At 46.9% G+C, this 27,351-nt stretch overlaps 1 protein-coding gene across 5 annotated transcripts in view; it reads left to right on the top strand.

Moving 5' to 3' along the window:
* LOC110491078 (membrane-associated guanylate kinase, WW and PDZ domain-containing protein 2) overlaps positions 1–27,351 on the top strand; it is a 58,141-nt gene that overhangs the window by 19,329 nt on the left and 11,461 nt on the right. For all 5 annotated transcript variants that reach the window (XM_036945828.1, XM_036945827.1, XM_036945831.1 and 2 more), the window contains exons 4-12: positions 7,950–8,069; positions 9,045–9,245; positions 11,066–11,240; positions 11,388–11,464; positions 12,525–12,692; positions 18,902–19,535; positions 19,676–20,234; positions 20,340–20,403; positions 20,550–20,960. In XM_036945828.1, coding sequence (XP_036801723.1) covers positions 7,950–8,069; positions 9,045–9,245; positions 11,066–11,240; positions 11,388–11,464; positions 12,525–12,692; positions 18,902–19,535; positions 19,676–20,234; positions 20,340–20,403; positions 20,550–20,960 — 2,409 coding nt within the window. The remainder of the gene's footprint in view (positions 1–7,949; positions 8,070–9,044; positions 9,246–11,065; positions 11,241–11,387; positions 11,465–12,524; positions 12,693–18,901; positions 19,536–19,675; positions 20,235–20,339; positions 20,404–20,549; positions 20,961–27,351) is intronic.

Consider the following 27,351-nt stretch of genomic DNA (forward strand, 5'->3'; position numbering starts at 1 on the left):
CAGTGAGGATCTCTGAATGATCCAATGTTGACCTAAATGACTAATGATGATAAATACAATCCACCTGTGTGTAATCAAGTCTCCGTATAAATGCACCTGCACTGTGATAGTCTCAGAGGTCCGTTAAAAGCGCAGAGAGCATCATGAAGAACAAGGAACACACCAGGCAGGTCCGAGATACTGTTGTGAAGAAGTTTAAAGCCGGATTTGGATACAAAAAGATTTCCCAAGCTTTAAACATCCCAAGGAGCACTGTGCAAGCGATAATATTGAAATGGAAGGAGTATCAGACCACTGCAAATCTACTAAGACCTGGCCGTCCCTCTAAACTTTCAGCTCATACAAGGAGAAGACTGATCAGAGATGCAGCCAAGAGGCCCATGATCACTCTGGATGAACTGCAGCGATCTACAGCTGAGGTGGGAGACTCTGTCCATAGGACAACAATCAGTCGTATATTGCACAAATCTGGCCTTTATGGAAGAGTGGCAAGAAGAAAGCCATTTCTTAAAGATATCCATAAAAATTGTTGTTTAAAGTTTGCCACAAGCCACCTGGGAGACACACCAAACATGTGGAAGAAGGTGCTCTGGTCAGATGAAACCAAAATTGAACTTTTTGGCAACAATGCAAAACGTTATGCTTGGCGTAAAAGCAACACAGCTCACACCATCCCCACTGTCAAACATGGTGGTGGCAGCATCATGGTTTGGGCCTGCTTTTCTTCAGCAGGGACAGGGAAGATGGTTAAAATTGATGGGAAGATGGATGGAGCCAAATACAGGACCATTCTGGAAGAAAACCTGATGGAGTCTGCAAAAGACCTGAGACTGGGACGGAGATTTGTCTTCCAACAAGACAATGATCCAAAACATAAAGCAAAATCTACAATGGAATGGTTCAAAAATAAACATATCCAGGTGTTAGAATGGCCAAGTCAAAGTCCAGACCTGAATCCAATCGAGAATCTGTGGAAAGAACTGAAAACTGCTGTTCACAAATGCTCTCCATCCAACCTCACTGAGCTCGAGCTGTTTTGCAAGGAGGAATGGGAAAAAATGTCAGTCTCTCGATGTGCAAAACTGATAGAGACATACCCCAAGCGACTTACAGCTGTAATCGCAGCAAAAGGTGGCGCTACAAAGTATTAACTTAAGGGGGCTGAATAATTTTGCACGCCCAATTTTTCAGTTTTTGATTTGTTAAAAAAGTTTGAAATATCCAATAAATGTCGTTCCACTTCATGATTGTGTCCCACTTGTTGTTGATTCTTCACAAAAAAATACAGTTTTATATCTTTATGTTTGAAGCCTGAAATGTGGCAAAAGGTCGCAAAGTTCAAGGGGGCCGAATACTTTCGCAAGGCACTGTATGGATGGGGCTATATTGAAATGTTTCTTACAGAAGACATATGGAAAGCATATGCATAACCATGGTAGCTATTAAACCTAGGGTATAACGCCATGACATCTTGTAGCTCCACATCTAACATAGTGATCATAAATGTTGGCACTGTATATTACACAAGTTTTATGATATGGAAATGTGAGATGCACATTTGGACTCACGGGTGTTTGGCTTGCTTGTATGACATCAAAAGCAGTATTTATTATAATCCTCTTAATTTACAGCATTTCCCTCAGTCAGAATTAAAAAGATCTAAAGTTGCCCAATTAGCGGGAGGGACGGGGTCAACTTCTTGTCATGTGCGATGCTCAAGTTCAGAAAGGCTGTCAGTCAAAACCCATACAGAGCTGTGAAGCGCAGAGCCTGAGCTCTGAGGTCATTTATATCATGTTACTGTAAGGCCACTGTGTTCCAATTTAGGCACTTATCAGTGTCCAAATCTGCAATTTTCAACCAGGTACAAGTGCAAAAGGCTACTAATCAACCTACAGATATTGGATCTTAATTTGACTAGTTTTGTTGCAGCAATATAATTTTTTGCTGCAACAAGTTTAGTCCATTCACACTTTTCTGCTGATGTAATGGCGCTTGATCAGTGGTTAGGCAATTAGCTGGCCAAAATTAGGCTACATGAAAAGTGTAGTACTGTTAATATAGCCTTGTGTTATTGCGGGTTTTCACTGAATTTCTGTTAATCCTGTGGTGCAGGAAAATTCTCAGCAACATCAGAGTGATCAAATTATTATCTGACATCTGTATCTTCCTTTCATCTCTAAGAAAGAATATGAAGTGCTGTAGACTACAGTGCCTTCAGAAACTATTCATATCCCTTGACATATTCCACATTTTGTTGTGTTACAGCCTGAATTCAAAATTGATTAATACCATTTTTTCTCTCACCCGTCTACACACAATAACCCACAATGACAAGTGAAAACATGTTTTTAGTCATTTTTACACATTTATTGAAAATGAAATACAAAAATATCTCATTTACATAATTATTCACACCCCTGTGTCAATACATGTTAGAATCACCTTCTGTTACGGTGAGTGAATGAGGACCCAAAAGCGAACTAACTTAAACAGAGCTTCTTTAATAACCAAACAAAGGTAGGCTCAGATAGACCGGCAGATTCCGACAGGACAGGACAAGGTTACAGCAAACATGACGACAGTCTGGTTCAGGCATGAAACACAACAAACAAGAATCCGACAAGGACAGGAGCAGAAACAGAGAGAGATATAGGGACCTAATCAGAGGGAGAAAGGGAACAGGTGGGAAAAGGGGTGACGAGGTGGTTAGGAGGAGACAAGGCACAGCTGGGGGAAAAGAGGGGGAGAAAAGGTAACCTAACAACGACCAGCAGAGGGAGACAGGGTGAAGGGAAAGGACAGAGACAAGACACAACATGACAGTACATGACAGTACCCCCCCACTCACCGAGCGCCTCCTGGCGCACTCGAGGAGGAAACCTGGCGGCAACGGAGGAAATCCTCGATCAGCGCACGGTCCAGCACGTCCCGAGAGGGAACCCAACTCCTCTCCTCAGGACCGTACCCCTCCCAATCTACGAGGTACTGGTGACCACGGCCCCGAGGACGCATGTCCAAAATTCTACGGACCCTGTAGATGGGTGCGCCCTCGACAAGGATGGGGGGGGGGGGGGGGAAGACGAGCGGGGGCGCGAAGGACGGGCTTGATGCAGGAGACATGGAAGACCGGGTGGACGCGACGAAGGTATCGCGGAAGAAGAAGTCGAACTGCGACAGGATTAATGACCCGAGAAATACGGAACGGACCAATGAACCGCGGGGTCAACTTGCGAGAAGCCGTCTTAAGGGGAAGGTTCTGAGTGGAGAGCCAAACTCTCTGACCGCGACAATATCTAGGACTCTTAGTTCTACGCTTATTAGCAGCCCTCACAGTCTGCGTCCTATAACGGCAAAGTGCAGACCTGACCCTCTTCCAGGTGCGCTCGCAACGTTGGACAAAAGCCTGAGCGGAGGGGACGCTGGACTCGGCGAACTGAGATGAGAACAGCGGAGGCTGGTACCCGAGGCTACTCTGAAAAGGAGATAGCCCGGTCGCAGACGAAGGAAGCGAGTTGTGGGCGTATTCTGCCCAGGGGAGCTGTTCTGACCAAGACGCAGGGTTGCGAAAAGAAAGACTGCGTAAGATGCGACCAATAGTCTGATTGGCCCGTTCTGCTTGACCGTTAGACTGGGGGTGAAAGCCGGAAGAGAGACTGACGGAAGCCCCAATCAAACGGCAAAACTCCCTCCAAAATTGAGACGTGAATTGCGGACCTCTGTCCGAAACGACGTCTGACGGAAGGCCATGAATTCTGAAAACATTCTCGATGATGATTTGTGCCGTCTCTTTAGCAGAAGGAAGCTTAGCAAGGGGAATGAAATGAGCCGCCTTAGAGAACCTATCGACAACCGTAAGAATAACAGTCTTCCCCGCTGACGAAGGCAGTCCGGTGACAAAATCTAAGGCGATGTGAGACCACGGTCGAGAGGGAATAGGAAGCGGCCTGAGACGGCCGGCAGGAGGAGAGTTACCGGACTTAGTCTGCGCGCAGACCGAACAAGCAGCCACGAAACGACGTGTGTCATGCTCCCGGGTGGGCCACCAAAAACGCTGGCGAATGGAAGCAAGCGTACCCCGAACGCCAGGGTGGCCGGCTAACTTGGCAGAGTGAGCCCACTGAAGAACGGCCAGACGAGTAGGAACGGGAACGAAAAGAAGGTTCCTAGGACAAGCGCGCGGCGACGGAGTGTGAGTGAGCGCTTGCTTTACCTGCCTCTCAATTCCCCAGACAGTCAACCCGACAACACGCCCCTCAGGGAGAATCCCCTCGGGGTCAGTGGAGGCTACTGAAGAACTGAAGAGACGAGACAAAGCATCAGGCTTGGTGTTCTTAGAGCCCGGACGATAAGAAATCACGAACTCGAAACGAGCGAAAAACAGCGCCCAACGCGCCTGACGCGCATTAAGTCGTTTGGCAGAACGGATGTACTCAAGGTTCCTATGGTCAGTCCAAACGACAAAAGGAACGGTCGCCCCCTCCAACCACTGTCGCCATTCGCCTAGGGCTAACCGGATGGCGAGCAGTTCGCGGTTACCCACATCATAGTTACGTTCCGACGGCGACAGGCGATGAGAAAAATACGCGCATGGGTGGACCTTGTCGTCAGAGAGGGAGCGCTGAGAAAGAATGGCTCCCACGCCCACCTCTGACGCGTCAACCTCGACAACGAACTGTCTAGAGACGTCAGGTGTAACAAGGATAGGAGCGGATGTAAAACGATTCTTGAGGAGATCAAAAGCTCCCTGGGCGGAAACGGACCACTTAAAGCACGTCTTGACAGAAGTAAGGGCTGTGAGAGGAGCTGCCACCTGACCGAAATTACGGATGAAACGACGATAGAAGTTCGCGAAGCCGAGAAAGCGCTGCAGCTCGACGCGTGACTTAGGGACGGGCCAATCAATGACAGCTTGGACCTTAGCGGGATCCATCTTAATGCCTTCAGCGGAAATAACAGAACCGAGAAATGTGACGGAGGAGGCATGAAAAGTGCACTTCTCAGCCTTCACAAAAATACAATTCTCTAAAAGGCGCTGGAGGACACGTCGAACGTGCTGAACATGAATCTGGAGTGACGGTGAAAAAATCAGGATATCGTCAAGGTAAACGAAAACAAAGATGTTCAGCATGTCTCTCAGGACATCATTGACTAATGCCTGAAAGACAGCTGGAGCGTTAGCGAGGCCGAAAGGAAGAACCCGGTATTCAAAGTGCCCTAACGGAGTGTTAAACGCCGTCTTCCACTCGTCCCCCTCCCTGATGCGCACGAGATGGTAAGCGTTACGAAGGTCCAACTTAGTGAAAAACCTGGCTCCCTGCAGGATCTCGAAGGCTGAAGACATAAGAGGAAGCGGATAACGATTCTTCACTGTTATGTCATTCAGCCCTCGATAATCTATGCAGGGGCGCAGAGACCCGTCCTTCTTCTTGACAAAAAAAAACCCTGCTCCGGCGGGAGAGGAGGAGGGGACTATGGTACCGGCGTCAAGAGCTACAGACAAATAATCTTCGAGAGCCTTACGTTCGGGAGCCGACAGAGAGTATAGTCTACCCCGGGGGGGGGTGGTTCCCGGAAGGAGATCAATACTACAATCATACGACCGGTGTGGAGGAAGAGAGGTGGCCCTGGACCGACTGAACACCGTGCGCAGATCGTGATATTCCTCCGGCACCCCTGTCAAATCACCAGGCTCCTCCTGTGAAGAAGAGACAGAGGAAACAGGAGGGATAGCAGACATTAAACATTTCACATGACAAGAGACGTTCCAGGAGAGGATAGAATTACTAGACCAATTAATGGAAGGATTATGACAAACTAGCCAGGGATGGCCCAAAACAACAGGTGTAAAAGGTGAACGAAAAATTAAAAAAGAAATGGTTTCACTATGATTACCAGAAACAGTGAGGGTTAAAGGTCGCGTCTCACGCTGAATCCTGGGGAGAGGACTACCATCCAGGGCGAACAAGGCCGTGGGCTCCTTTAACTGTCTGAGAGGAATGTCATGTTCCCGAGCCCAGGTCTCGTCCATAAAACAGCCCTCCGCCCCAGAGTCTATTAAGGCACTGCAGGAAGCTGACGAACCGGTCCAGCGTAGATGGACCGACAAGGTAGTGCAGGATCTTGAAGGAGAGACAGGAGTAGTAGCGCTCACCAGTAGCCCTCCGCTTACTGATGAGCTCTGGCCTTTTACTGGACATGAAATGACAAAATGACCAGCGGAACCGCAATAGAGACAGAGGCGGTTGGTGATTCTCCGTTCCCTCTCCTTAGTCGAGATGCGGATACCTCCCAGCTGCATGGGCTCAGCACCCGAGCCGGCAGAGGAAGATGGTAGTGATGCGGAGAGGGGGGCAACGGAGAACGCGAGCTCCTTTCCACGAGCTCGGTGACGAAGATCAACCCGTCGCTCAATGCGAATAGCGAGTTCAATCAAGGAATCCACGCTGGAAGGAACCTCCCGGGAGAGAATCTCATCCTTTACCTCTGCGCGGAGACCCTCCAGAAAACGAGCGAGCAAAGCCGGCTCGTTCCAGCCACTGGAGGCAGCAAGAGTGCGAAACTCAATAGAGTAGTCTGTTATGGATCGATTACCTTGACATAGGGAAGACAGGGCCCTGGAAGCCTCCTCCCCAAAAACAGATCGATCAAAAACCTGTATCATCTCCTCCTTAAAGTCCTGATACTGGTTAGTACACTCAGCCCTTGCCTCCCAGACTGCCGCGCCCCACTCACGAGCCCGTCCAATAAGGAGAGATATGACGTAGGTGACACGAGCAGTGCTCCTGGAGTAAGTGTTGGGCTGGAGAGAAAACACAATATCACACTGGGTGAGGAACGAGCGGCATTCAGTAGGCTCCCCAGAGTAACACGGCGGGTTATTGATTCTGGGCTCCGGAGATTCGAGAGCCCTGGAAGTGGCCGGTGGATCGAGGCGGAGATGGTGAACCTGTTCTGTGAGGTTGGAGACTTGGGTGGCCAGGGTCTCAACGGCATGTCGAGCAGCAGACAATTCCTGCTCGTGTCTGCCTAGCATCGCTCCCTGGATCTCGACGGCTGAGTGGAGAGGATCCGAAGTCGCTGGGTCCATTCTTGGTCGGATTCTTCTGTTACGGTGAGTGAATGAGGACCCAAAAGCGAACTAACTTAAACAGAGCTTCTTTAATAACCAAACAAAGGTAGGCTCAGATAGACCGGCAGATTCCGACAGGACAGGACAAGGTTACAGCAAACATGACGACAGTCTGGTTCAGGCATGAAACACAACAAACAAGAATCCGACAAGGACAGGAGCAGAAACAGAGAGAGATATAGGGACCTAATCAGAGGGAGAAAGGGAACAGGTGGGAAAAGGGGTGACGAGGTGGTTAGGAGGAGACAAGGCACAGCTGGGGGAAAAGAGGGGGGGAAAAGGTAACCTAACAACGACCAGCAGAGGGAGACAGGGTGAAGGGAAAGGACAGAGACAAGACACAACATGACAGTACATGACACCTTCGTCAGCAATTACAGCTGTGAGTCTTTTCTGGGTAAGTCTCTAATAGCTTTGCACACCTGGATTGTACAATATTTGCAGTTTATTATTTTTTGAATTCTTCTTCTTCTATTTGTAGTGACTGGGTGTATTGATACACCATCCAACGTGTAATTAATAACTTCATCATGCTCAAAGGGATATTCAATATCGACTGAGCTAACAGATAATTGTACGTGTGGGGTACAGATATGAGGTAGTCATTCAAAAATCATGTTAAACACTATTATTGCACACAGAATGAGTCCTTGCAACGTATTATGTGACTGTACATATCCTAATTGCACATCGTATATACAATATCAGTTTCAATACTTTTTGTTGCATTTCATGAGGGGTATGCTAATGCACTGTTCTAACAGTGGACTGTGGAGACAGATTGGGATGTGTAACTTTCTCTTGGCTCACTCTCCAGGCACGACCAGACTGCCCCATGATGGGGAGATCTCAGGGGTGGACTACAACTTTGTCTCCATAGAAGAGTTCTTCTCTTTGGAGGAGTCAGGAGCTCTTCTGGAGAGCGGCAAGTTCAAAGGTGAGGAGAGGAGAGGTATTTATTCGCTAAGTCGTCTCCCTCTGACTTCAACTGCATTTAATTTCATAGACATTCTTTCATGATCAACACACTGTAGGTAGCATATTGTATATTGCAGATAGACGCTAGTCTATCTAAAGGGGTAGCGGGTTAACCCACAAACCAGTCCACACTGGCAGGCACATGGCTGGTGAGTATCATTAATATAATGGGATATAAGAACATTTTCTTAGAGGAAGCCTTATTACATCCATGTAGTTAATGAACAGGTCTCAGTCGCTCCAACCTGCACAATCCACCCCAGTCAGGGGAGGGTTAAAGTTGGACCGCCTCCTCTGATTAAAGAAGCAACCCCGGATTAGCATGCATAATTCATATAAGTTTAAGGGGCACAATAAATGCCATCTTCACTTTGCCTCACATGTGACATTGATGGCGGTACGGCTCCTGCAAAGCAGCCTGGAGAATCAGCGGGTCTGCGGTACTGTTACACTATGGTGGGATAACCTTGACGAGTACATCAGCAACCTAATGTTTCTCTGTGCTGGAGCTGGAGAAATAGATTGAAGTCATTTGATTTGTACGGTAGCTGCCACAACAGAAGGATATAATTGAAGAAGGTAAAAGTATACTGTACTGTACTGATCCCTAGGTTGGATGGTAAATCTATGTGATGCATGCGTTGCACTGGAACACTGCTGTCATCATATTTAGGATTTACTGTATTTTCTATATTTCATATAATGATAGCCATTTCAACTGTGTGTTTGGGGTCTCCATCTCTAGATTACATCGCTTTACCTCTTATCCTTTTTATCCTTTTCACAATCTCATTTGTTTTATTTATTTATGTATTTTTATTCTTGCCCCCAAAGACCAAAAGCCAAAAGTACCAATATGCTTCTAACAATACAATGCTTCTAACAATTACCTCACTTTATACGTCACTCTCTCTCCCATCCTGTTTTCTCCCAGGGAACTACTACGGCACCCCCCGGCCAGTACACATTGGTCCAGAGAGTCCTCCCATCACCTACCAGGAACACCGCAACCTGCTCCGGAACTTCCGAACACGCAGCAAGTCGCTTAGCAACCTGGAGAAAGCAGCCGAGGAGGGGGAGAACAGCGAGGAAGATTCTGGCCTGTCAGGCAGGTTTACCAAAGACAGACTGTCCCGTAAGGCTATATGGGTGACCAATCTACTACAGTCATATAGTGGTAATAAGTAGTAGTTGTATTAGTAGTAATTATAATAGTAGTATTAGTAGTAGTAGTATTAACAGTTGTGGCAGTAAATCATGTTTAATTCAAAACATTTTTTGTGATTTTAAGTTGCCAAAATGTGTGATTTGTTTTCCTCCATTTTATCTAGCTAAGTATGGTGGCCAACAGCTACCGCAAACTGTATAGACTGCCTTGTCCCTCTGTACCTCCGAGTTTTTGATGGCCAAATTAATCAATGATGGGCATGATTAGTATGCTCCTAGCTCTTTGTGGGTCTGGGGCTGCATCGATCGCTGGACCTGCTCCAGAGGAGGGCCTAGCTAACCACGGGCAGGCTAGGCTGTGTGGCAGGCAGAGAGCAGGGAGTTGTCCATGGTCCTGACCTGTGCTGCTGAGTCATCTATCGCCAGGTCGGGTGGTGCTGAACAGCGCTTGCTGGGCTGGCTCTGACTGCAGCTCTGGGTGTGCAGCAGGCTACATCCTCCCACGCCTAGTACGTTCTAAAGGACAGGAGGGTCGGGAAAAGCTGTTTACATATAGTTTTGAAGTTGTATTAGTCGTATGTACGGGATACGCATGGTTTACATTATCCAACTAAATGCTTATATGCAAGTTCCTTCTCGACAATGCAACAACAATAAGAAATAGTAAAACATAAGAATATGAACATAAAGTAAATGACAGTAGAATATAATCAACGTTTGAGCATAATTAAAGTACTGGAAGGCACAATTTATAGTACAATATTTACATGTGTTTTGGGGAAGGGGGGAAGGGGGGCATGGGGGGTAGTGTATAAACTGAGCCGTACAATAAGATTCTGATAGCAGCAGTTGTGACGTGTGTGTAGTATGAATGCATATATACCTGTGTGTGTGTGTGTGTGTGTGTGTCTCCGTGGGTGTGTGCATGATTGAGTGCATGTGTGCTAAGGTAAGGAGAATCAGAGCAGGTGGTCAGTCCAGTTCAAGTGTTCAGCAGTCTGATAGCTTGTAGATAGAAACTGTCTCTGAGCCTGTTGGTATCAGATCTCATGCTCAGATACCGCCTGCCCAACAGTAAGGGAGAGAACAGCTAATGTGTGGGGTCCTTCATGATGCTGTGTGCCTTCCTCAGGCACTGTTTTAAGGGGATGTTTTGGATGGGTGGGAGCATGGTCTCAGTCATGTTCTGGGCCATCTTCACCACGTGCTGGAGGGCCTTGCTGCCATGGACGGAGCAATTCCCGTACCTGGCCATGATGCAACCGGTCAGAACGCTCTCGATGGTACAACGGTAGTATTTGGAGAGGACCCAGGGCGACATGCCGAATTTGAACAGGGAGTACAGCAGAGGACTGAGGACACACTCCTGGGGGGCCCCCTGTGTTAAGAACCAGTGTGGAGAAGGTGTTGTTCCCAATCCTCACAGCCTGTGGTCTGCCCATCAGGAAGTCCAGTTGCAGTGGGGGGTGACCAGACCCAGGGCTCTGAGCTTGGTGTCGAGGTTGGAGGGAACCATAGTGTTACTGAACTGTCGTCAATGAACAGCAGTACATGCCTTGCCTTTTGCGATTTTTGAAACGCTTAACTCAATGGATCTGGATCTGTACATGTGGATTTAAAGCTGTAAACTACATTCAGTGTAGCCAATGTCCATGATTTCAGAGAGTAAGTTATTCAACGGTTCTATTTTCACTGAGTGTAGGCTATCTGAGAACTTCTATAGTAAGATGTGTCAAACACAAGTTTTCAGTGACATCATTATCACTGTCCTCTTTATTGACGCTCCAGGTGGATTAGTGGGTATCAGCAATGCACATCCCGTCTCCTTGTCCAGAGGGTCCATTGGAGGGGATGGCAGTGCCATGGAGAATGGCCATGGCAGCACCCGTGCCAGGGTGCGAGCAGTGATGCCTAAAAACTGGGAGGTGGCCTACAGCGACTCAGGACAGCCTTTCTACATAGAGTGAGTGACTATTCTATATGGATAGACGCTCTCTTTGACTGGTCCGGGATCAGTTTCCTCTAAATCTTGAATGTGTTGACTTGTAAATACTGTTATATAGCATTACCATGGTGATTGATTGGTGACCTATCTGTCACTCTCTTTCAGCCATAACTCCAAGATGGCCAGCTGGGAGGAGCCTCGTGCACAGAGCAGCAGAGAGACAACGCTTGACAAAAATACATGTGAGCTCTCTCCCAGGGAAATACTGCTGGAGCGTTTAACTCAGGGTTTCCCCAACTCGGTCCTCGGGACCCCAAGGGGGGCACATTTTGGGTTTTGCCATAGGACTACACAGCTGATTCAATTAATCAACTAGTCATCAAGCTTTGATGATTTGAATCAGCTTAGGGCAAAAACCAACATGTGCACACCTTGGGGTCCCGAGGACCGAGTTTGAGAAATGATGGTTTAACCGTTGCACTGCCTAATAATGCTGTCTGTACATTGATTAGACTAGGATCATAGGACCATAGGCACAGTGGGCTTGTTAATAGAGTCAAATGAAATGAAATGAGCTTTTAGTAGAATTTAGATACTGTGTCGTGATTAAGCCCTAACCCGATAACAGCAAGCCAGAACCTGGAACTAATGGCAGGGAGCCATTTTGCTAGCTGCTATGTCTGACAGAGGCCATGTGTTGGGCATGACACTGACAACCTACTATCATAATTATGTTATGTGATTCACTGATAACACAATAATACATCAACATTTGACCATTCTAGCTGATTATAGCAGTGAGAAATCCCATCTGCCATAATATCACGAGTAAAGCTGGTCTGAATCTGTTGAGTGGGTTGCAGTTTACTGTTGTAACCAGCAGGGGGCGATACATATCAGCCAGAGAGTTTGTTTCCTTTCAAGGAGCTTGAATCTTCTTTGTGGGACATTATGACAGGACGGAAAAAAAACACTTTGCCTGCATGTCTATTTATTCCTAAACGTTTTGCACTAAGTGCCATCTGGCCATGAGTTTTCAGTGTTGTGCATCTCTCAACTCAGCTCTAAAGTGGCACATTCTAAGCAGTTTACCCATTCACACACACAGGGTGCAACCTCTCTCTGTCTCTCTCTCTCTCTGTTGTTCTCTCAACCTCTTCATAGTGACCTTTATTTCCTCTTTACCTTCCAATTGCACAAATCCTCTCTGTCTTTCTCCCTCCCTGTTGTAAGCCTCTCTCTCTGTGTTTCTTTGCCCTTCTCGCTCTTTTCTATATCCATCCCTCCATTGCTCTTTCTCAGTACCAGGGTTCACAGACGAGCCAGGGGAGCTGAGGGGTTTCTCTATCCACACACGCTTCTCTAAAGGTCCCAGGGGGTTTGGTTTCAACATTGTGGGGGGCAGCAGAGCCAGGGAGTTCCTTCAGGTCTACAGTGTCACGCCAGGGGGACCTGGAGCTCTCAACACAGGTAGGAGAGGAGGAAGAAGGCAGGGGAGGGACAGGACAATATACAGAGATGATTGTCATTTATGCAAAGTTGTAAAGTTGTGAATGGATTGAGAATGTGATTTGAAACAGCAAAAATGCATTTAAAATTTTATTTGATAGTAGAAAACAGACTTTTCTAGGGATATGTTAGATTCAGCTTCCCTACGGTATCATAACTGGGCCAATGTTGATATCATGTTCCTCGTAAATGCCCTCCCAGGCCCAACTAATACTGTGCCCCTGCCCAGTCATGTGAAATCCATAGATTAGGGCCTAATGAATTTATTTCAGTTGACTAATTTCCTTATATGAACTGCAACTCTGTCAAATTGTATTTATTTTATTTCGCTACACTCACAATAACATCCGCTAACCATGTGACCAATGTGATTTGATTTGATTTGATTTGAAATCTTAGAAATAGTTTTTGTTCTGTGTATATATAGATTTCTCTCTCTCTCCTCTCCCTCAATCTCTCTTTCTGTCATTCTCTCTCTCCTGACTGGAGATGGATTATAGTAGTGGGATTTTTCTGTGATCTCTCACAGAGAGTACATCTCAATCAATCCCTAGTCCTAATGGTTTGCATGCCATAATCTGTCACCCAATGCATCAATCAACACATGTACAGTACCAGTCAAAAGTTTAGACACTCATTCCAGGGTTTTTCTTTATTTTTACTATTTTCTACATTGTAGAATAATAGTGAAGACATCAAAACTGTTACGGTGCGTGAATGAGGACCCAAAAGCGAATTAACGTAAACAGAGCTTCTTTAATAACAAAACATACGTAGGCTCAGATGGACCGGCAGATTCCGACAGGACAGGACAAGGTTGCAGCAAACATGACGATAGTCTGGTTCAGGCATGAATAACACAAACAAGAATCCGACAAAGACAGAAACAAAAACAGAGAGAGATATAGAGGACTAATCAGAGGGAAAAAGGGAACAGGTGGGAAAAGGGGTGACGAGGTAGTTAGGAGGAGACAAGGAACAGCTGGGGGAAAGAGGGGGAGAAAAGGTAACCTAATAATGACCAGCAGAGGGAGACAGGGTGAAGGGAAAGGACAGAAACAAGACACAACATGACAATACATGACAGTACCCCCCCACTCACCGAGCGCCTCCTGGCGCACTCGAGGAGGAAACCTGGCGGCAACGGAGGAAATCATCGATCAGCGCACGGTCCAGCACGTCCCGAGAGGGAACCCAACTCCTCTCCTCAGGACCGTACCCCTCCCAATCTACTAGGTACTGATGACCACGGCCCCGAGGACGCATGTCCAAAATCCTACGGACCCTGTAGATGGGTGCGCCCTCGACAAGGATGGGGGGGGGGGGGGGGAAGACGAGCGGGGGCGCGAAGAACGGGCTTGACGCAGGAGACATGGAAGACCGGGTGGACGCGACGAAGATATCGCGGAAGAAGAAGTCGAACTGCGACAGGATTAATGATCTGGGAAATATGGAACGGACCAATGAACCGCGGGGTCAACTTGCGAGAAGCGGTCTTAAGGGGAAGGTTCTGAGTGGAGAGCCAAACTCTCTGACCGCGACAATATCTAGGACTCTTAGTTCTACGCTTATTAGCAGCCCTCACAGTCTGCGCCCTATAACGGCAAAGTGCAGACCTGACCCTCTTCCAGGTGCGCTCGCAACGTTGGACAAAAGCCTGAGCGGAGGGGACGCTGGACTCGGCGAACTGAGATGAGAACAGCGGAGGCTGGTACCCGAGGCTACTCTGAAAAGGAGATAGCCCGGTCGCAGACGAAGGAAGCGAGTTGTGGGCGTATTCTGCCCAGGGGAGCTGTTCTGACCAAGACGCAGGGTTGCGAAAAGAAAGACTGCGTAAGATGCGACCAATAGTCTGATTGGCCCGTTCTGCTTGACCGTTAGACTGGGGGTGAAAGCCGGAAGAGAGACTGACGGAAGCCCCAATCAAACGGCAAAACTCCCTCCAAAATTGAGACGTGAATTGCGGACCTCTGTCCGAAACGACGTCTGACGGAAGGCCATGAATTCTGAAAACATTCTCGATGATGATTTGTGCCGTCTCTTTAGCAGAAGGAAGCTTAGCAAGGGGAATAAAATGAGCCGCCTTAGAGAACCTGTCGACAACCGTAAGAATAACAGTCTTCCCCGCTGACGAAGGCAGTCCGGTGACAAAATCTAAGGCGATGTGAGACCACGGTCGAGAGGGAATGGGAAGCGGCCTGAGATGGCCGGCAGGAGGGGAGTTACCGGACTTAGTCTGCGCGCAGACCGAACAAGCAGCCACGAAGCGACGCGTGTCATGCTCCCGGGTGGGCCACCAAAAACGCTGGCGAATGGAAGCAAGCGTACCCCGAACGCCAGGGTGGCCGGCTAACTTGGCAGAGTGAGCCCACTGAAGAACGGCCAGACGAGTAGGAACGGGAACGAAAAGAAGGTTCCTGGGACAAGCGCGCGGCGACGGAGTTCGAGTGAGTGCTTGCTTTACCTGCCTCTCAATTCCCCAGACAGTCAACCCGACAACACGCCCCTCAGGGAGAATCCCCTCGGGGTCAGTGGAGGCTACTGAAGAACTGAAGAGACGAGATAAAGCATCAGGCTTGGTGTTCTTAGAGCCCGGGCGATAAGAAATCACGAACTCGAAACGAGCAAAAAACAGCGCCCAGCGTGCCTGACGCGCATTAAGTCGTTTGGCAGAACGGATGTACTCAAGGTTCCTATGGTCAGTCCAAACGACAAAAGGAACGGTCGCCCCCTCCAACCACTGTCGCCATTCGCCAAGGGCTAAGCGGATGGCGAGCAGTTCGCGGTTTCCCACATCATAGTTACGTTCCGACGGCGACAGGCGATGAGAAAAATACGCGCAAGGGTGGACCTTGTCGTCAGAGAGGGAGCGCTGAGAAAGAATGGCTCCCACGCCCACCTCTGACGCGTCAACCTCGACCACGAACTGTCTAGAGACGTCAGGTGTAACAAGGATAGGAGCGGATGTAAAACGATTCTTGAGGAGATCAAAAGCTCCCTGGGCGGAAACGGACCACTTAAAGCACGTCTTGACAGAAGTAAGGGCTGTGAGAGGAGCTGCCACCTGACCGAAATTACGGATGAAACGACGATAGAAGTTCGCGAAGCCGAGAAAGCGCTGCAGCTCGACGCGTGACTTAGGGACGGGCCAATCAATGACAGCCTGGACCTTAGCGGGATCCATCTTAATGCCTTCAGCGGAAATAACAGAACCGAGAAATGTGACGGAGGAGGCATGAAAAGTGCACTTCTCAGCCTTCACAAAAAGACAATTCTCTAAAAGGCGCTGGAGGACACGTCGAACGTGCTGAACATGAATCTGGAGTGACGGTGAAAAAATCAGGATATCGTCAAGGTAAACGAAAACAAAGATGTTCAGCATGTCTCTCAGGACATCATTGACTAATGCCTGAAAGACAGCTGGAGCGTTAGCGAGGCCGAAAGGAAGAACCCGGTATTCAAAGTGCCCTAACGGAGTGTTAAACGCCGTCTTCCACTCGTCCCCCTCCCTGATGCGCACGAGATGGTAAGCGTTACGAAGGTCCAACTTAGTGAAAAACCTGGCTCCCTGCAGGATCTCGAAGGCTGAAGACATAAGAGGAAGCGGATAACGATTCTTCACTGTTATGTCATTCAGCCCTCGATAATCTATGCAGGGGCGCAGGGACCCGTCCTTCTTCTTAACAAAAAAAAACCCCGCTCCGGCGGGAGAGGAGGAGGGGACTATGGTACCGGCGGCAAGAGCTACAGACAAATAATCTTCGAGAGCCTTACGTTCGGGAGCCGACAGAGAGTATAGTCTACCCCGGGGGGGAGTGGTTCCCGGAAGGAGATCAATACTACAATCATACGACCGGTGTGGAGGAAGAGAGGTGGCCCTGGACCGACTGAACACCGTGCGCAGATCGTGATATTCCTCCGGCACCCCTGTCAAATCACCAGGCTCCTCCTGTGAAGAAGAGACAGAGGAAACAGGAGGGATAGCAGACATTAAACATTTCACATGACAAGAGACGTTCCAGGAGAGGATAGAATTACTAGACCAATTAATAGAAGGATTATGACAAACTAGCCAGGGATTGCCCAAAACAACAGGTGTAAAAGGTGAACGAAAAATTTAAATTTAAAAAGAAATGGTTTCGCTATGATTACCAGAGACAGTGAGGGTTAAAGGTAGCGTCTCACGCTGAATCCTGGGGAGAGGACTACCATCCAAGGCGAACAAGGCCGTGGGCTCCCTTAACTGTCTGAGAGGAATGTCATGTTCCCGAGCCCAGGTCTCGTCCATAAAACAGCCCTCCGCCCCAGAGTCTATTAAGGCACTGCAGGAAGCTGACGAACCGGTCCAGCGTAGATGGACCGACAAGGTAGTGCAGGATCTTGAAGGAGAGACAGGAGTAGTAGCGCTCACCAGTAGCCCTCCGCTTACTGATGAGCTCTGGCTTTTACTGGACATGAAGTGACAAAATGACCAGCGGAACCGCAATAGAGACAGAGGCGGTTGGTGATTCTTCGTTCCCTCTCCTTAGTCGAGATGCGGATACCTCCCAGCTGCATAGGCTCAGCACCCGAGCCGGCAGAGGAAGATGGTAGTGATGCGGAGAGGGGGGCAACGGAGAACGCGAGCTCCTTTCCACGAGCTCGGTGACGAAGATCAACCCGTCGCTCAATGCGAATAGCGAGTTCAATCAAGGAATCCACGCTGGAAGGAACCTCCCGGGAGAGAATCTCATCCTTTACCTCTGCGCGGAGGCCCTCCAGAAAACGAGCGAGCAAAGCCGGCTCGTTCCAGCCACTGGAGGCAGCAAGAGTGCGAAACTCAATAGAGTAGTCTGTTATGGATCGATTACCTTGACATAGGGAAGACAGGGCCCTGGAAGCCTCCTCCCCAAAAACAGATCGATCAAAAACCCGTATCATCTCCTCCTTAAAGTCCTGATACTGGTTAGTACACTCAGCCCTTGCCTCCCAGATTGCCGTGCCCCACTCACGAGCCCGTCCAGTAAGGAGAGATATGACGTAGGCGATACGAGCAGTGCTCCTGGAGTAAGTGTTGGGCTGGAGAGAAAACACAATATCACACTGGGTGAGGAACGAGCGGCATTCAGTGGGCTCCCCAGAGTAACACGGCGGGTTATTGATTCTGGGCTCCGGAGATTCGAAAGCCCTGGAAGTGGCCAGTGGATCGAGGCGGAGATGGTGAACCTGTTCTGTGAGGTTGGAGACTTGGGTGGCCAGGGTCTCAACGGCATGTCGAGCAGCAGACAATTCCTGCTCGTGTCTGCCTAGCATCGCTCCCTGGATCTCGACGGCTGAGTGGAGAGGATCCGAAGTCGCTGGGTCCATTCTTGGTCGGATTCTTCTGTTACGGTGCGTGAATGAGGACCCAAAAGCGAATTAACGTAAACAGAGCTTCTTTAATAACAAAACATACGTAGGCTCAGATGGACCGGCAGATTCCGACAGGACAGGACAAGGTTGCAGCAAACATGACGATAGTCTGGTTCAGGCATGAATAACACAAACAAGAATCCGACAAAGACAGAAACAAAAACAGAGAGAGATATAGAGGACTAATCAGAGGGAAAAAGGGAACAGGTGGGAAAAGGGGTGACGAGGTAGTTAGGAGGAGACAAGGAACAGCTGGGGGAAAGAGGGGGAGAAAAGGTAACCTAATAATGACCAGCAGAGGGAGACAGGGTGAAGGGAAAGGACAGAAACAAGACACAACATGACAATACATGACAAAAACCATGAAATAACACATATGGAATCATATAGCAACCAAAAATATATTTAAGTAGGCAACCTTTGACTTGATGACAGCTTTGCACACTCTTGGCATTCTCTCAACCAGTAGTATTATGTAGTGTTATGTAGTATTATGTATATTATATTATGTATTTTATTTGTCTTTTTGTTTCCTGTTTGGAGCCCAGGAAGCAAGACAGCGGCTAATTGGGGATCCCAATAAAATCTGAAATACTACTACACACACCCAAAAACACATTATACAAAGATAGTATACCATTTATGAACTACAGTACATTGTTGTGTCCCTTCAAATTATTTGTAAAGTACAGTACAGCGTGTAGGTTTGACATGTATACTAATGCAATGGGATAACTTCACCAGACCTCCCTCTCAACCTCTCCTATCTGTCCATACAGCAGATATCCTGGTTTACATCAACGGCGTCTGTGTCCTGGGAACGTCCCACAAAGAAGTGGTAGAGATGCTGAAGGCAGTTCCTGTGGGCCACAGTGTGGACATGGTCCTCCGGAGGGGATACCCCATGCTCTACAACCCCGACGGCTGCCCCAAGCAGCCCCATCCTGGGTTCACCGACATCTGTGACCCCTTCCTCCCACCCACCACCACCCAGCCCCAGCCCTCACACCAGCACCTCCCCCTCCTCCGCCCATCCACAGCCCCAACCCAGACCCAGTATCATAATCTCAACGGGGTCCTTTCTCACCACGATGAGGTGGGTTATATGGGTCCAGGAGTGAGGCCAGGACTGGATGCCAATGGGAATGCCACCTCCCAACCACCATCCTCTTACAGACACTCCAGCGGTCATCTTGCTCACTCCGCTGACCCACCCTCGTACAGACGATCCAGTCGCTACCTATCTGACTCCACTTCCCCTACACCACCCTCATACAGACAATCCAGTGGTAGCATCACTCCCACCACCCCCCCGGTCCGCCCGCCCCGCTCACTGAGGGGCCTCGCCCGCCTGCAGGCCACTGACAACTGCCAGAGTGACAGCGAAGTGGTCTCAGCCATCGGCTCACACAGGTATGGTAGAACACGCAGATACACACACACACACACTGATATATACACACACACACACACACACAAACAATGTCATTTAGAGGTAATTTACTCTCATGGAGAACCCTGACTATCTTTCTTTGTCTTTTCATTCTCTGCAGGGCATTCATGATCCGTAACCACAACAATAACTCCCTCTCTACCCCCCCTCAGCCCCTGCGTTACAGAACCTCTAAGAGTGACCTGTCTGAGAGCGCCCTGTCCACCACCTCCACCCTCCCTGTGTCCAGACTGCCCATGCCCCAGTCAGAGACACCCCGTCTCTTGTCCTCCCCTGGTGGAGGGGCGTACTCCCGCCTCATCAGGCCCCAGGTCTCCCTGCTGAGACCCCCTCCCACCCCTGACAGCCCCCACCTCAGCTTCAATGGCTTCCATGGCAATACAAGCGGCAGCGGCAGCCCCATAAGCATCTCGTCTCCCGGGGCGATGAGTCTGGGCAGTGGCTTTGGGGTTGGAAGTGGAGGGGAGCTGGTGCCAGTGGCGCTGGCTCAGTGTGAGGGTGGAGGGGGAATGGGTTTCAGTGTGACGGCCGGGGGACAGGGGGGCAGGCTGGCCCTTGTCAAGAGGGTCTGGGACAGGAAGCAGTGCTCCTCCCTACAGCCAGGGGATGCCATCATGAAGATCAACGGAGCAGATGTCCAGAGTCTCAGCTTTGCACAGGTACTGAGGAGGGAAAATAGCAGAGAAAGAAGATAAGGATAGAGATGGAGAATAAGTATAGGGACATTTAGATCAGAGATAATAAAGTGATGCTTTTCCATCCAGGTACAACAGGTTCTCCAGGAACACACCAAACAAGGAGAAGTGGTCTTATTGGTTCACAGAAGAGGTAAGAACATGAGCTAGTTTCCTGCAAAATTGTTCTCAAGAGTTTATTTTATTTATGCCTATATTCTCAGCACAAGTAATGAATAGAGACTCAAAACATTTCTCAAGAATTCCTTTGTCTTTAGTGATGTTATTTCTCTTCTTCAGGTTCACACCGTTCTTCCATCTCCCCCAACTCTATGCAAAGAGTCCCCTCACCACTCCTCTGCCCCCATCCTCCACCCGTGACATCTGACTACAATCCTTCACCCCCTGCGGACGTCCTGATCCTACCCCGTCCGTCCTCCACCCCTCCTCCCCCGGCCATGGTGCGCTCCTCTCTGGTCCAGAGCACCAGTTTCCTGGAGTCAGTCCCAGTCACCCTCACCATGGAGCCCAAAGACTGGCTCAACGAGGGCATGGAGGATGAGGGGGACAGGGAGGTGGTGGTCCCAGGACCAGGGCAGGAGGGAGGGGGACGGAACCGTGTACCCCGGGGATTTGATGTGGAGCTGAGGAGGAAGCCAGGAGAGGGGTTCGGATTTGTCATCGCTTCACAGGATGTAGGGAACAGGAAAGGTGAGAACTGATTGATTTGTAGCAGAACACTTGCCACGTTGCGTCTTCTAATTGGTTGGATTGATGACTTTCACTTCTCCCAATTTCCCGCCTCTCTTGAATGGTTAGGTATTGTAATGGAGTTACTGCAGAAAATAGGAAGCATACCTTTTCAGACCAAATCCCTTATCGTGTCCCTTAATAAATGTCGTCACCCAGTGAAAAGATGGCCTTCAGCTTGAAGAGAAAAGCTTCCCAATTGGCCATACTGTTCTGTAGGATGTTGAATATATTATGATGGCTGCATGACAGTCACTGAGTCATGATGTTGAGTCATAGGTCTCTGTCACGTAAAGACAGACCTCCCCACCCCCAGTAGTCCCATGATGACATCATCTTGCTCGTTATGTATTTAGTGTTTTGAACAGCACTACATATACTATGGAGTCAGAAAACACAGTAACAGTCCGATGACAGCATTACAGCACTACGTGTATCATCGTAATGCTAAAGCTGGGGTGTTGAGCTGCTTCCTTCCTTGTGTGTGTGCATGTGTGTGTGCGTGCATCCTTGTCTGTATCAAGGTGCTATATTGTTGTTATAGGGTGTAATATTTTGTGTGCTGGTGCCCAAGTGTGCAAGTGCATTTGATGAATATTTGTTTGTGTGTGTGTGTGTATCTCATGTGAACTCGCTGCACCTCATGAAAATCACTGGAATCGGTAGTGAGATTATCCAGCGTGAAGCCCCATGCCACAGGACTATTAGGACCTAAGCCACACAGGGTTTCATATGTGTCAGTGCTCTTATCTAAATCAGCCGGTCAGCTCCATTTAGTTAACAGCATAACCTTCTGATGATAACACACTGCTTTACACTCAGTCTTAATGCTACTGTAACCCTACACAGTACACTGCATCTCTATCACATTTAGTTAACAGCACAGAGATTCTTGAAAGTTAGAACAATTCCGAACAATTTGTCCGGTAGGAACATTTTATTTTTTATAGTTAACCAATTTTGATTTTGTTGCATTATTTAAGCTTTTGGAAGAATTTAAGAATTTGCTTTTGGAGTTTTCTAAATAATATTATGCATTTCCACGTTGGCTCTATACCTGTAAATGCCCTTATCCGGAGAAAGGGATCCCAATTTCAAACCCTCCAAAAAATTGTTTAAAATTCAACAACTGGCAATAATGAATATTAACTGAAAAGGGATATTTGTAGTTTCTTGCAATAGCCCTCTCTGACTTTAAATAATATTTCTCTCAAAACTGTGATTTCTAAAAAATGTGTTGTGGGATTTGGCCAACTCAGTCAGATTTGTCTAAAATCCTAAATGAATCAGGAATAGCAGGGTCATGACACCATAAGGACCCCTTCTTGTTTTCATTACATCTAGTGCAGCAAGACCACTCATGGTCTGGAAAGTTCTCTACTTTTGATAGATTTAAAACAAACAATATTGAAATCACCATGGTCACAACCATAAACTGTCAACTCCATCTGCCTGATAGATTAAGATAGGATATGGATTTTGTTTCAAATATGTTTATTTTAATTAGGTTTTAGAGACATGAAGAAACTGATGAAAAATACAATTGCTACTTTATATACCACTTGAATGAAGAAGACAAACTCCGTAAAACATCAACTCCGTCAGATTGCTGAAAGCTTTGATAGAATGGTGATGTTTTAATTGGGGATTAAAACATAATTTCTATATTTTACAAATGTTTATTTTGAACTTTTATTTTTTTAGAGGCAAAAAAATGTCTGTTTTAAGTATTTGTTGTCAACTCCGTCAGTGGCTTGTCAACTCCGTCACTGATTGCTAACTCCCTTAAGATAATTTTGTTGTTGTTGTCAATATTCAGAAAAAAAATATTTGAATCACTCTTCTGCAACGTATGCTTAAACTTTTGACGTGTTTGATGGGCTACATCTTTATAAATGTTGTTTTATGTTCTGAATCTAGAAAACATGCCAAAATGCTAACGAAAAATTGCCCTGGAACATTATGTAGCACTATAAAATAAAAACTTTAAGAAGTTTGAAGATTTGTATTGCATATTTGAATAATCTATTGTGAGAATGAAACCATAAAGGCCTTTAACCCTGTGACGCGTACAAACACACGGGTGTGATCGTTTTACAGTGGTCCCTGCAGTGTACCCTCAAACCGATGTGATTAGAACACTTCATTAGAATTTTTTTTATTTTTACAAACAGTCTTTACAACGCATTGTCCTCAATGTGAGCAGTTTATTTCTGGATGCATTGTTCAGACAGTCACAGAAGTAGCAATGACATCATTTGAGGGTCGACGCCGGTTAACTTTCCTGTTGGGTAACAATCACATTTTGGAACAATGAGCGCATTCTGACATCACGTTCACACAAATGAAAACTCGCACTGGTGGAACCGTTAGAGATATTTGGAACGGGTGAAAAGGTTAAACACTTGTTGGGCAATAAATGTCAAAATGAAATGCCTTTTATCTTGTCTGACGGAGTTGACATAAATCTAGTTGTTTGGATTTTCGGAAAATATGAAATCATTAGTAGGTTGTTCCCTTTACATGATGTGATAGCTGATACTTTGGTCTATCAAAATATGTATTTCAAATGTTGTTAATATTAAGAAAAATATTTGTGAGGAGAAAAAAAAGTAGATTGTCTCATCAATGAAGCTAGTTTGTGTAATCATTATGGCTGTGAAGGGGAAAACATCCCACCTGATTAGCTATTAGCTAGAGGGCACTAATTATATAGCGTAAAACTTCAGTTAAATGGCGAGTCTCAAATAGCCACCTGTCCCTTTTAATAGCCAGGCAACAGCACACATTTCAGCAAATAAACGGCCGTTTCAAATAAACACCAGGTGTAAATGAAATATTTACCAGGTTACCATTAATTGTTTACAAGGTTTGCTGTTTGCTTTGTTCCATAAAATAATTCAGTAATGACTCGTAGAAATGATGGCAATCATCGTTTTTTATCGGCAGTAAGAAACCGCTAACAGCTGAGAACTGCTGCTAGCTAACTTGCAAGCACAACAAATCAACAACTTAGGGAGTAGGGACTCCCAGAAATCAACAGAAAATTCACAGTCAACAGCTAATTATTAGAATCAGGTGCGCTAGATGAGGATTGGTGTGAAAACCTACAGGACGGTAGCTCTCCAGGAACAGGGTTGGAGAGCCCTGGTGTAAATGATAACACGGTATACTATCCATTCCATGTGATTAATTATCTCACTGCTCTCTCCTCTCTCCTCTCTTTGTATTTGCCCCTCTGACCATTCAACTCTAATGCAGTTCAGTTTTCTTTATGGGCTAAGCTACCAGACATGAATGTTGTCGTAGCAGGATTAAGGTTGTAGGTCTTTCGTTTTCTCGCCACGACAGGACAAAGGCTGTCTCTCGCTCCATTATCTTCTCTCTCACCCACTTTTCACCCCTGTCTTATCTCAATAACTCTTCTCTCCCTCTCCATCCCTCCCTCTCTCTTTCTGTATCTCGCTCCTCCCATAATCTATTCATTTCTATATACCTCACCTCACTCTCCCTCTCGTGAGCACCCGCCCCCTCTATCGCTTTCCACACCCATTCGCTCTGCAGTAAAAGGGTTCAGTCGGGTTTCTCTAAAGATTAAAACTCTCTCTCTCTCTCTCTCTCTCTCTCTCTCTCTCTCTCTCTCTCTCCCTCCCTTCCGCCCTCTCTCTGACTTCAGTGAGACGCTACGCTGAACCTTTCCTCAGCGGAGCAACACCAGGGATATGTTTTAGTTAATTGTTTCCTATTGATCTCACTCCCAGGCATTTGGATCTAAGCATCTCCAGGCTGTTTTAAAGGAATTCAGGATTTTCTTTTACGTATGCTATTCAAAGAGTCATGTTGGAAAGACTACAGTCTGCTTTGAAAACTGTCAAGGACTCCAAACGTAATTATGTTGCGTAGTTTACGTTTAATGCACTTAGCTTTGGATAGTGGTGGTATTCATATGCAAGTGTTTTGGCTTTCTGGTTTCTGGTTGAATGCTGTCTGTCAAAGTTTGATGCTTTGCTCGAGTTGTCACACTGTGTGTGTGTGTGTGTGTGTGTGTGTGTGTGTGTGTGTGTGTGTGTGTGTGTGTGTGTGTGTGAGAGAGAGAATTTTGTTTCATTTAAATTAACATTACAGATATGCACCAGATGCTGTCAATTAGTTCAACAGCTGCGATATGTTTCTCGTCCTTTGTTTCCTCGGGCACCATTGGCGTTTGAACCATTCATGGTAATACTGTAAGCAGTACCTTGAGGATGTAATCCTACAAGTTGTTATGTTACTGGTAAAAGAATCAGTAGTAGTAACATTAGTAATTGCAACAGTAGTGGTAGTGTTAGCAGTTTAACAGTGGCAGCTTAGGTAGCAGCCAGCAGGTATGGTAGTACAGTAGTAATGGCAGTAGCAGGTTTAATAGTAACATCTGTTGACGTAGCTGCGTAGCAATCATGCTAGTTATCAGTTGTGCTAATAGCATTAGCAAGCATGTAACGTGCCCACTGCCTCTCCTGGCTTTAACACATTTCCTCTATATGCGGCCTGCGGTGCTGGAGGGATCTCTGCACTGCCTGATTGTCTGATGCATGGGAGCTGTAGAGGTACTGTTATCAGTACTGAGCGGTGATCAATGCAGCGCGTCACAGTCACAGTCAGCCTGCTCTGCTACTGGGCATACTTTACTGCAGTGGGATTACCCCTGACAGACAGGAGAACAAGGAGAGCCAGAGGAAGTGTGTGTGTGTGTGTGTGTGTGTGTGTGTGTGTGTGTGTGTGTGTGTGTGTGTGTGTGTGTGTGCGTGTGTGTGTGTGCGCGTGTGCGTGCGTGCGTGCGTGCCTGCATATTGCTGATGCATTATGCATGATAACACTATCTTATAAAACTCTGCTCTGATTTGACCTGATTACAGTTTCATGCCTGGGTCACCCAGATTGTACTCAGATCTGGAGAGAGAACTTAGTCCTTTGACTCATTTAAAACAATGATTATCCGGATGGGATCCTCTGCACACCACATCTGCCTGACTATCATAGTCTGGGATTACACTCTTGTTGATTGTACAGCAACAATGGGACAGATCAGGAAGTACTTAGTGTACTGTATGGTTTTCATACTAAGACTAGGAGAAGGAAAGGGGAGAGAGTGTGGCATTTCTGATGCATGAGTATCTGTCTCTGGGTGTTGATGTTGTCTGATTGGTTATATAATGAGGATGGCAACACAGGACAGCCAGCTGTCACCACACACAGCCCAGTACACCTAGGAGAGAGAGAGGGGAGCTTTGTGAGACGGCGGAGGCAGGCAAGAGGGTGTTACTGTATGGCAGGATGAGGGAGACGAGTAGGATGGAGAGAGGAGGGATAGAGAGAAAGGGAGGAGGGAAGAAGGGAGACAGAGTAGGGAAGGAGGGAGACAGAGGAGGGAAGGAGGTTGGCAGATGGTCCCGTAAGAAGCTTTTTCAAATCAAATCAAATTCTATTGGTCACATGCACATATTTAGCAGATGTTATTGGTCACATGCACATATTTAGCAGATGCTATTGCGGGTGTAGCGAAATGCTTGTGTTCCTAGCTCCAACAGTGCAGTAAAATCAAACAATTCACAACAATACACACAAATCTAAAGTAAAAGAATCGAGTTAAGAAATATATAAATATTAGGATGAGCAATATCGTAGGGCATTGACTAAAATACACTAGAATAGAATACAGTATAAACATAAGAAATTGGTAAAGCAGTATGTAAACATTATTAAAGTGACTAGTGTTCCATTGTTAATGTGACCAGTGATTCCATGTACAGTTGAAGTCGGAAGTTTACATACACTTTGGTTTGAGTCATTAAAACTCATTTTTCAACCACTACACAAATGTCTTGTTAACAAACTATAGTTTTGGCAAGTCGGTTATGATATCTACTTTGTGCATGACAAGTAATTTTTCTAACAATTGTTTACAGACAGATTATTTCACTTATAATTCACTGTATCACAATTCCAGTGGGTCAGAAGTTTACATACACTAAGTTGACTGTGCCTTTAAACAGATTGGAAAATTCCAGAAAATTATGTCATGGCTTTAGAAGCTTCCGATAGGCTAATTGACATCATTTGGGTCAATTGGAGGTGTACCTGTGGATGTATGTCAAGGCCTACCTTCAAAAGCAGTGCCTCTTCGCTTGACCTCATGGGAAAATCAAAAGGTATCAGCCAAGACCTCAGAAAAACAATTGTTGACCTCCACAAGTCTGGTTCATCCTTGGCAGCAATTTCCAAACGCCTGAAGGCACCACGTTCATCTGTACAAACAATAGTACGCAAGTATATACACCATGTGACCACACAGCCGTCATACCGCTCAGGAAGG

This window comes from Oncorhynchus mykiss, chromosome 16, assembly GCF_013265735.2.
Source record: "Oncorhynchus mykiss isolate Arlee chromosome 16, USDA_OmykA_1.1, whole genome shotgun sequence".
In the NCBI taxonomy this organism is placed as follows: domain Eukaryota; kingdom Metazoa; phylum Chordata; class Actinopteri; order Salmoniformes; family Salmonidae; genus Oncorhynchus; species Oncorhynchus mykiss.